The 11,815-nt window shown below is 43.5% G+C and overlaps 1 protein-coding gene across 1 annotated transcript in view; it reads right to left on the minus strand.

The window, feature by feature from the left end:
• The window catches only part of LOC144818745 (uncharacterized), a 220,113-nt gene extending 209,406 nt beyond the window's left edge, over positions 1-10,707 (minus strand). The window contains exon 1 of the mRNA XM_078676449.1: positions 10,503-10,707. Within this exon, the coding sequence (XP_078532575.1) occupies positions 10,503-10,526 (24 nt within the window). The 5' untranslated portion in view covers positions 10,527-10,707. The remainder of the gene's footprint in view (positions 1-10,502) is intronic.
• Between the last annotated feature and the right edge of the window lie 1,108 nt (positions 10,708-11,815).

Consider the following 11,815-nt stretch of genomic DNA (forward strand, 5'->3'; position numbering starts at 1 on the left):
ACCTAAACTGCTGCTAGTAACACTGTTAGGAAACGCTTCCGTAAGCTTCTAGCAATCAAGGCCATCCAGAAGAATTCAATTGGGCCAGAATTTTTTTAATACCAAAGCCCGGCAAAGACTTGTTGCAATGTACAAATTATAGGCCAATATCTCTCATCAACACAGACATAAAGATAGTGCCAAAGAGTCTACATAATAGTGTCAAAAACGTAATTCTGTCATTGGTTCACCTTTCCCAAGTAGGGTTTTTTCCAAGACGAACATTGCGAATCACTTAAGGACACTCTCCCACTTAACATGACATACAAAAGATAATAAGGATGACAGAGTATTTATATTGCTAGATGCCGAAAAGACATTTAACTGAGTGGAATGGGCATACCTGTTTCGGGTAATGGTGAAAATGGGTCAGGAAAACTCTTTGATTGACTATGTCTGTTGGTTATATACCAACCCTATTGTCTCAGTGAACTACCCTACTTTGACATAAGAAGGTTCACTAGGCATGGTTGCCAGCTCTCTCATTTGCTACTCCTGAATACAACTGAACCCTTGGCTATCACCATTCATAAGGACTAAGAATCCAAGATGTGAGAACAGTGGTAGGGAAACATAAATCAATTTTGTATGCAGATGACATCCCAGTAACTCTCTCAAACCCATATTTTTCCATATGGTCAGTGATTGATTCCTTCTCTGAATTCTTAGGCTAGAAGATGAACTGGTCCAAACTGAGGTAGTATCAATGACCTCAAGAATGACTAAAGCATCTACAGGTGACTCAACATTTAAGTTGCTGCAGGAAATCCTTAATGTTTTTGGTGTTCACTTAAATAGAGGTCTTAATGACATAGTGAAAGATAATGTACTTCTAATCTAGATATGGTTAAACTTGAATTTGGCAACTGTTATTAACTTCAATTGTCCATGTGAGGCAGAATTGAGATTGTGAAAATCAATGAGAAGAGGAGTTGGCCTAACGGCTAGGGCATTCGACCTCAGACCTGGAGAACTCGGTTCGAGACTCAGTAACGACGCTGAACATCCTGTGATTCTGGGCAAATCCCTTAATCTCCCAGTGCCTAACAAAAATGAACGTGTGCCCTCATGTAACGTAAATGGTTCTATGTAAAGAGCTCTGATACCCGATTTGGTTGCGGGTCAAGTTCGCGATATGTAAAACTCTGCAAAAAAAAAAAAGTGACGCCAAGCTTTAACCATATCGTTGGGGTAATAGGTATGAGAATACTACTACTCAGGTTGCGGGAAATAGATAATACTATTAGGGGGTTAGGTTTATTTGGGGCAGAAGTAGGCAAATATTCAAAGTATCCAAACTGAATGCTGCAATGACTGTAGAAGGGTTGCATATTCCACGTTCTGGGTCATACTGGTGGGCTTCCCAGCTGGCCCAAGATGTATACATGTTAACGACACACATAGAAACACCGCTGTGTAAAAAATGTACTTGGGGCTGCAGGCGAGTTGACCTTATTCTACACCAATCACTTCCAAACACAACTAACTCATAATCTGATGATTCATGCCTCACGTTTTGCATGCAAGATAGAACACAAACTAATAGTGTCCTCTGATACCATCCATTTACTGGACCCCATACAGAACAAGCATTTGCAATGCAATAGGCCTCGCATTTATGAGAGTTTGAGCTCTTGACATTGTAAATTACAATGCCTTTTATTTATGTGCTGTTTTTAAAGCAGATAAATAAATGGCATTGTCATTTACAATACCAATAGCGTAAACTTCAGCGAATACAAGACATATTGCATTGCAAATGTGTGCTATAACAATTCAAAAAAAGCTGTTAGAAGAGCGTGTGTTCTGCCTGAAACAGCAGGCATGACAACGCTATAGGAGTAAATAGTGCTCGAGGCTGTAATTAAAGCCTACCGAGGTTGCAAAATGAGACAAGGCGATACTAAGGAGGGACTACTAAGCCTTTTGACCAATGAACAGCCACAGTTTACAGTGGACAATGACACAAGCCAATGAAAAATGAGTGCGGAGAGTGGGCGGAGCGTCAAGTCCCTACCTCAATACAATATGCCTCGCAGAGCAGTGCATGCACTGCCCAGGCTTGACCTAAAAAGGTACATATGGTAACCAACAGATTCATAGATTTGGCCCTTCTGATAACCGGAGGTCCATAGCAATGCATTGGAAGACGCACACTCTCTAAAACATGAAACATTGGTGCGCGGCAACCATCAATTTGAGCAGGGCCGAGGCAACGACTTTGCGGCATGAGGAAGTGCGAGGATTGAGGTGTACTCCCATTGCAGCACTCTGGGAGAGAGTATTGCATGAACTCTAGTTGTTCAAAGACTCCCTAGCGGCCTAGTTGGGAAGCCTCCCGCTACTGATCAATGATACTACTGGTGTCTGGTACACAAGGTGTGTCTGGTGTCCTTCACATAGTGCTCCTGAGACTCTCTGCTCAAAGGGATGGAGGGGGGTCAGTCTACCTTACTGTCAGAATGTAACTGTGAGTTGTGCTGCAAGGTGAGAGGGGCTGTGGGTCTGCACACTGCCTGCTGCTCCACATAGGGGAAATAATGTGGAGGTATGACTACTGATATTATTATGTAGATAAGAGACCAGCTGACTGGTGCAGACAACGTATGGAACTCCCTGATGTGATATGATGGTTGTTAATGTTCTAAATATCTTATACTGAACCGACTGCTCCTTACCAAATACTGTCAGTACCAGATAATGTCAAATACATGACTGTACTTCGAACACCCCTATGATGTAACACTAATGAAGATGGGTCCAAAAAAAGTCACAAGTTCAAATGGTGGCGGAGTCATTCATCCTTCTGAGGTGAGTTAATTGAGCATGACTGAGTTGGGTACCAATAAAGATTTGTTATTTGTCAATAGCGCCAAGAGAGCCCCTCCGGGTGTACACTATGCCTGCTATGTTAGGTTGGGTATTAACTGTCCCAAACACCATGGTCTTATTAGGCATCAAATATAGTGGTATTACAATCTTCCTCCTCATCCTGACACAAGTATCTTTGGGACACCGGAAGTAATCTCTGACTGGGTCTTTGTGTTTCCATATAAGCTCCCGTTTACTAGTTTCCTGCAACAGCTCGCTGCGCCTCGGCCCTGTACATCATAAAAGACCATTATCTTACAGTCATTATCACACGCCAGCTTCATTATAATCAATATAATTTTTATCACCTTATTTTCTCGCTTAGCAATCATTTGGGCATCATGTGCTCGCTTAAGAATCGATACAACAGGCAACATACAGTCGTCAAAGTCACACGCGTTCTTCGAGTTCATTTCTCTAAGCATTGGTCTAGGTAGGCGAGCCAAAAATTAAATGCATTGCAAACAGAGCGACTAGCGAACATAAGGAACACATTCCACCATGGGCATTCCAATTTTCCTTTCACAGGATTATTCCAGGACTGGTAACAAGCACTCTTGAACAAATAAATTGCCTGTAGAGTAACTGGGAGGGAACTAGGGTGCCTCCCTACATCATCATCATCAGGATACCAGGTTTCTAGAATTTGGCATTCATTTCATGTGCTGGTCAAGGTGCATTATGGGAATTGTAGTCACCAGTTGCTTCGACTAAACCAATTGGGCTGACTCACCTAATGACGATGATTTGAAGAGAATGGGCTGGCCTGGAAACATGGTGCCCTGACTTCATGGAGTTAGGGGGTAGGTAACACACCTAAAAAATAAAATCTCGTCCCATGGAAATCAGGGGAGTGGCACACTGCTCTCCATCCTGCTCGGGAACGGTCAACGTCTGCTGCTCATCGTTGACCTGAGTTTTTGTGTGTTTTTAGCTTTAGTAAAAGAGCCACATTTTCACTTTTAAGTAAACATCTTGAGCAACCCAGATATTATCATCAAGGGTCTTCAGCATGACACTCCGAGGGAAAGGGTTAAAGTTCGCCAAATGTGCTGCGGTTCAGAGGAGCAACAAGAAGAGAGAAACCAGAGGGGAGAAACCAGAGGGGAGGGTGGGGCGTGGGAGGGAAGAAATACTGAGCAATGGCTGTTGAGGAGGAAAGAAAAAGGAATATGAATGGAGAGACGGGATTCCAGGACTAATCCCTTAATCTCCCATACCTGAAAAGTGAATAAACAGAGAGCGGATAGCATTGTTTGTTTATGCAGTGTCCCGGGGTCTCATATGCATGCTCCTGGGCCAGCTCTGTGATATCCTTCTGGTCTTTAGGCAGAGTCGCGATTGCAGCACTTGAATGAACACCATCAGGGCTGCCAGCACGAGCGATGCCCGCAGAGGCGGGGAGCTAAACCAAGCCATGCTGCAGCCGAAGAGGACTTGGGGTGTACAGTGCACCACCTGCAGCACGCGCCGCTGACTCCCTGCTCCTGGCATGAGACGCAAGGAGTGGCAGAGAAGGGGCACTCCACACGCATTTGCTCCCAATAACACAGGCAGACTGGAGGGGAGACTAACGTTTAAAATGCTCAAGTTACCAGCAACCTCCTCCTGCCTGTCGTAGAGGCGCGGTGAGACGCTGCAGATGGCGCCATGTTGGAAGGGTGAGGCTACCAGTTAATGTCCTTAAATCCCAGGATATTAGCAATTATTGCCTCTCCCTAGCCTCCGTAATTTTTGTAGCCTACCGGCGGGAAGATCAAACAAGTTTGTACTATATAAAATTGCCCCAATAAAAGCAGTGCACCAGCGAGTCAAGTTTGCACTATATAAAATTACACCAACAAAAAAAATGCATAAATACATAAATAAATAAATACCGCCTTCGGGTAAAGTCCGCGCTATATAAAAATGCATAAATAACTAAATAAATAAATACCGCAAATCACCGCCGTCACTCTGCCGGCCTGCGACCAGGAAGTCAGGCAGGCCGGCGCGACAACCGGAAACAGGCAGTAGGAGGGCGGGAGCCTACCCCGCCTCCCACGGAAGAGCCGCGATTGGTTGCAGCACCGGAGCAGGCAGGAGCCTACCCTGCGCCCCGGTGCCGAAGAATGGAGGAAGAGTCCTGCTGCCGGTGAGTGGGGCTTCGCTTTGTGGCTGGCCTGCGAGGGCGGGGGCATGTGTGGGCGCGCGCGTGGCGGCGGGCTGTGTATGTGTGTGAGCGTGCGTGTGTCTTGGAGTCTGTGTGTATGCGTGTGTGACTGTGGGGGAGGAGGAGGGGGTTGCCTGTCTGGGTGCCTGCGTGTCTGTGTAAGTGTAAGTGCGTGTGCGCGTGTGCGCGTGTGTGTGTGTATGCAGTGTGTGTATGTGCGCATGCGTGAGTGAGTGTTTGCGCAAGGGAATGAGGCAGGAGAGGGGCACGGCGCCGTGCGCGCTCACGAGGTCAAAACTGAGCAGCTCTGCGCTCGTGCACCCTCTCCTGTCCACATTCCCGAAAACGGGCGACATAAGGTCTTCGCTGCGCGAGACCTAAAAATATAGTCACACAAAATTGGAGGGGTAGAAATAGAATGGTCCCTGTAGAGATACAATTGAATACAATACTTGGTAGACCTGTTTCAAGAGGGTGGAATTGTGCCATTCTAAATTCTTACGCAAAAATACGGCCAACCACACTCACAACAATGGAAGTAGCGGCAGACTTCCCACACTCTTACGTGATATTTTGGGTGCCCAACCTCACACGCTTAGGATTTGGGATGAGGATAATTTCAAGTGTTTACCAAGAGTGTGGCTGGGGTGAGAGTGAGTACATGTAAATGGTTGGAGAGAAACTGAGTAAAGCGTGTCAAAGAAGTTAGATTGTTGAAATAAAGATTGAAAATCAACTACAGTTATGGTGGCAGTTTTTGTTAATAGACTGTCTAAAATGATTGAAAATTAATCAACAGTGCTAGTAGGGTGAAAGATTTCCATCATGTAGGCCTTGATGGATCTGGATTCAATAGTAGATGGCGCAGGCTCAAGCAGGGATAGTTATGAGAGATTTGCTGATGAGGAGGCCAACATCACTACCACCTATATGTAAGTTTTGTGACATGCATGAGAGAAAGTGATGTATTGTGTGGAGAGCTGATGGTGTGTCTTAGTCTTTTGAATCAATTCATATCCAAGCAATAGCTATCAAGTGTAATAGTGGCATGAGCGCCTCAACATCATCAGGGACATTGGTCGTTTATGGCATTGTGAAAGGGCATTTAATAAGCAAAAGGAGATGTGGTACTCTGTAAATCAAGTGTTTATGAACAATTTAGACAAGGAGACTGAGACTTGAGAAGATGATTATGGAGAAAAGAAGATGGTTTGCATGATCGCCAATTTGGTGAGTGGGAAAGAATATAACATTAATGTGAAAGAGGTGTGTGAGTGTATATAAATGTATGCTGGAGGAAATCACAAATGTGTACAGTTCTACAGATTTGTGAATCTTGACAGTTGTAGTGATAAACGGAGAATGGCATACATGACTTCATAAAGCTTTGTGCAGGTTCTGTAGAAGAGGGTTTTGAGAATAGCAGCTGAATACTTATGGATGAGACAAGGACTGAAACACAGTACTTAGTAATAGCAGGCTTACAGATTGGATGTATCTTCTATCACCAGTAACAGACAAAACACAGGTATGAACAAATGCATGTTCTGGGACAAAGTCACAGATAGGAGCACAAGCACACGTAAGAGCAAAATTACATTTTGGTGCAAATGAAAAGTAAAAACAAAGCTTCTTGATTACTTCACTCTTCAGCCTATCAAAATGATGGTTTGTATTGCCAGTGCTTAAGCTAACTGCAAACATTCCTCCCATCATCTTTTGTGTGATTGATGTAACACCCGAAATGGGCAAGGGTATGTCAGATGTGGATCCCCTCTTCACTGTATCACAGGGTCCAAGTGACACAACTCACAAACAAGGCCTAGCAAGGTCAAACCGGTCTATGGTTGCTTGTGCTCCCTTCTGGAAGGGCCCTCGCCTGGCGTTTTTTGATTAGCTGTTCCCATGAGTATCAGGGTCAGTACTGCTTTGCATAAGGCAGACCTTTATATAGAGTGACTCAGTGGGAGGAGAACAGTGGTTGAATACTATCCCGAACAATTGTCAATGGTTAGACTATTACAAGCATTCCTCCTTTTAATTTTTATTTCATTGATGTAATGCCCTGAATGGCCATGGGTTCCCTGCTCATCCAAGCTATAACTCACTCACTAGGCCTAACCAGACCTGAACTGGTCCGGGTAGCTAGTGCTCCCTTCTGGAGGGGTTGTCATCTAGCAGTTCAGGGTGAGTGGTTCCCAAGAGGATCAGGGTTATTACTGATTTGTATAAGGCGGACCTTTGTCTAGATTGACACAGTGGGTGAAAAACAATGAGATAGAATGGTAACCGAGCGATTGCCAGCTGTTAGACACTTTGCACGCAAACCTCCCATCACATTTTATGTGACTGATGTAATGCCCTAAGTGGTAGAGGGTATGCCTAGGCAAGGATCCCTTCCTCACAGTGCAGTAGGAGCCAAACGATGCTTCACTGAGGAGGCCTAGCAAGGCAGAAACCGGTCTGGGACGGCTAATGTTAACTTCTTGAAGGGGCCTCACCTAACAGTTCGGGAGGGATGGGGTCTAGGAGAAGCAGGCACAGTACTGATTAGCATAAGGAGGGGTCTTTATCTAGAGTAGGTCTGTCGATGGAAAACAATAGGTTGCAATGCTCCCCCAAGCAATTGTCAGTGGTAATGCAATTTGCAAGCATTCCTCCAATCACCTTTTGTGTGACTGACAATAATTTCTCTATTAAGCTGAGGAAACTGCCATTAGTTCCTCCGTGGTGTATATAACAAAGTGGAAAACTGGTGTTGCACCGCAATTTTATTATCCCACTAACAAAGCTATTGTGGTAGATCAGTGAGCGCACTGTGTTTTACACCTCTGTCGATCTTCTGTGTAAAATTGCCCTGCATTGGTTTTGCTATATATGTAGTTTGGTCTAACTGACCAAACTACATATAGCAAAACCAATGCCACCACACAATTCAAAGATAGATATCAGCTACATTTGCTTGGTGTGATAAGATGATGAATCTGTCTCAAGTTTATGAATTGCTGTCTAGATTCTGCATTTTTCTTTTACCAGACTCGCCCACAAAAACATTACATCTTTGGACCACTTAGCCCTAGAACTCGTCGCAATCATCAATGCCAATCTCATTCAATCCCACTGCATGTACAGTTCTTGGATCAGAGTGGGGCACGCTAATGGTACCCTCTCATCAGGGGAAAGCTAAGCTGATAGCACTAACCTATCCATCTGTGTCAACAGAACTCCCTTCTGCTGATCTTCTCCACAGTGCTGCAATGGGACCCGCAGAAACCTAACTTCGCCTAGCCGCTCATCACCTCTAGCAGCTCTGCAGCACCACTCCCAGCTGGATAGGAACAGCAACTTCAAACTGCAATTCCTTAAGGATTCAATGCTCCAAATTCAGGCAGCAGTTGTATAGTTAGAAGCTCTTCTCTTCATTGAGCTTCAGAATTATGCATAACCGAGCAGCGGCTTAGGCGCATATAAAAACTAATCTTCCCTCTCAGAAACACCCTCCGGCACATGGTTTGAAATGTTTGAACCAAGGCGGGCTGGGACTTCATCATGAGTCATCTTGTCATTCATTTCATTTCAAAAACGTTATTCGAATTCCAAGAATTCATAAAAGCATGTCACATTTATACAATCTAAAATCCGTATAAATACTTTACAAAATAGGCGTCAGACAGTTATAAGAATCAATATACAGCAGAAAAATCAAGGATTATCCATCATTTTACGGGCTCGAACAGCAAGTCTCAAAAAAGTGCTGGTGCGGAAAACTATTTCTTTAGTCTCCAAGGAAAGCAGCATCTGATAAGATTCCCCCAAAGAAAGGGGTCAATATTTTTTAAAAAACAAAGTTAAAAACCATTTTACATATTTTAAATAATATTTACAGAAAAAGAGAAAGTGCAAATCGTTCTGAGCGCTCACTCCATCACAAGGGCATGGTACATATTCTAAGTTTGGCCAATATCCCAAGGGGAACCTCAATAGGCATCTTACGGTTCCCGACCTTAATCGAACTAAAAGGCTTCTTTCCCAATTTGCCATTGGCAAAGTGAGATATAGTGGTAGGGGATACCTGTACAGCTCCTTACCCATATAGTTGGAGTCATCTTGTCAATCATGGTCAGTTGTTCATGCAGTTCTGATTAAGCAATTCAACAACAATGTTGTCAATTAAATGTTGGATCTTTTGCAGTCAATTTCATACTATTTCCGGCTCATTTGTAATGTGGGTGCCACTATAGCACTGGTTACTGTCACTCACTGTGCCTGCTTGCAAGGGAAATGTTTGTGTGCCTTTAAAGTGGAGGCTGGTTTGCTGCCTGCACAGTGAAAGTGGGCAAAGGGCTTGAAGCAGCTGGTCTGCCTTCTAACTGATGCGCTTCCCCCAGGACAGGCACGAGTTTGCAGCTGCACTTTAGACAGCGGACTGTCACAGAGCACGTCGTCCTAGTCATCACTCGGCACAGCCATTTAAAGGGCACAGTGGTGAAAACAGGGACAGTGGTCCTGATTTATAATGTGGGTCCTAACAACTCCGACCCAAAAATCAAAACCTCTTCTCTCCACAATGATGGTAAGCATGATCATATGCATAACTATCTGTCGCTCTTCTTCATTCCACTCCAAAGCTTACGCTCAGCTAAGCAATTGTAGGAACAATCGTCTACCCATCACTCACATTTACAACTCGCACTCTTCCAAAAAGATACAGCAATAACCAGAATACATGGGAGCCTGTAATTCTTGCATAAAAGCAACTCCCTTATTTCTTTAATGTCAAGTTATGACATCTATAGTCACCTGTAATAAGAAACCACTGGAGCTGTCTAACTGTTATAAGTTATTATAGTAGAGTTGTGACATTATAAGGCCTGCTGCCAGAGCAAGCAGAAGCAGGACTGGCTTTTATTATTTTGGTCTGTTTATCTAAAATGAACACTGCTGAGCAGAAATGAGACATTCATGGCAACTGGTTTATTTTCTGCCGTGCTATAAGTCAGTTAAGAAAGTATAGAAAATCTACATGTTTCTCTATCTTCTAAGCTACAACATCTTTTCCTTATAAACTGATTCTAATATCTTTTTGCAACAAAATACCAGCTGCTTTTTGATGTGTTTAATTTTTTACTACAGAATCTGTTTTTCTTGTTTCCAACCATTCTATCTTTTTGATATGAAAGAGCAAGACACCAAGGATCTAAGAAGTTTATGGGAAGGGTGACAGTGTGCTCATATATCATAAGGAACAGAATACTCTATTGTATATTAAAAGAATACTGCAAGTCAGCTCAGAGTTCCATGACTTTACAAAGGAACTTAGCTTTCTTCTTCTATATATGGACATGGAATTCCTCAGTGACTTGCAATTTACAGTATGTGATACTAACAATTTAACTACAATTGTTTCACTGGAGTCACTTTCTAACAAGGCACAACTCACCTTTTCTGAATCCTGTTGGGTCATTTCTTTAATCGATTTCAGGCTGCCAACTGGAATGAAAAGTACCAAACACCTATCAACGTGTCCCTGCTCGACAATAGTCTTGGGAGAGTCAATCCAGCTTTCCGTTACTAAGAGAACTCTTTAAGTCATACGGCTCAGAAGCTATGCTGTACAGATGCTCGGAAGCTGAACACGCATGCGCAAAAAGGAAGTATCCAACAGGAGCGCAGGGTCAAAGTGTGTATTTCGTATTCTTGTTAAGCAAGCTCGGAGGATGAACACTACTTCCGCGCCTGCGCCGAGTCTAAGAGAACCCTACAGAGGTCACACAGCACAAAAGCTATGCTGCACAGATGTTCTGGAACTGTATGCGCATAAAAGAAGCGTTCAATTCCCGCACAGGGTCAAAGGGTGTATTTGTTATTCTTGTTGAAGCACGCTCGAAGGATGAACACTGCTCCCACTCTTGCGCTGCCGCTGAGCCCGGGACACAGGGCTGACGGCTGAGATTGAACATACTCTTACGAGGGCATGGAGTGGTTTAGTGGAATTCACACACGCGTGATTACGATACCAGTTCCAGTAACAAACATCAACAAAAGTGTTTTGACGTCTGGTTTCTTCTTTCACTTTTATTTATTAATGTATGCGTTTTTATATAGCGCGGACGTCAGAGCGCTTCATAATAGGAACAGAACTGATACATGAGAACATTAAAAGTGAACAAATTACAAAAGCAAACGTTAAGTTACATGAGGTAAAAGTGACAATTGTGAGCAAACAAAATACAAGAGGTATCAAACGGTGCATTACAGGAGGAAAAAAAGTGACGTGTGCAAGTTACAAAAGCGTACAAAGTATAAGTAGAGGTATAGTACTGCAATAAATGGCAGACACGCACAAGAACAAACGTTACGTAGGCAATGGTGGCACTTGTGCAAATATCTAAAGCTAACAAAATGTAGGAGATAGCAAACAGTGTGTTACAAGAGAAAAGTGACGTGTGCATGTTACAAAAGAGTACCAAACACAGGTAGAAGGATAATACTTCAATAAATGGCAGACCACTCAACACCACTCAAACCACAAGAACAAGAGAGCGGCATGTTTTGGGTCTGACACTGATGCCCCTCTTTTACTTGCTAAAACCAGTGCTTTAAATTGAAAAAAATAAGTGCAGGTACTCATCAAATTGAGTTATGGGTGTGGCCTGTGGGCGGGGCTAGGGGTGGGGTATGATACAATGGCACTTCTTCCATCTAATGTGTATTCATTTTGTACTCGCAATATCCTTGTTAGTAATCTCAAAT

Source organism: Lissotriton helveticus, chromosome 2_1 (assembly GCF_964261635.1).
Source record: "Lissotriton helveticus chromosome 2_1, aLisHel1.1, whole genome shotgun sequence".
NCBI classification, from domain to species: Eukaryota; Metazoa; Chordata; class Amphibia; order Caudata; family Salamandridae; genus Lissotriton; species Lissotriton helveticus.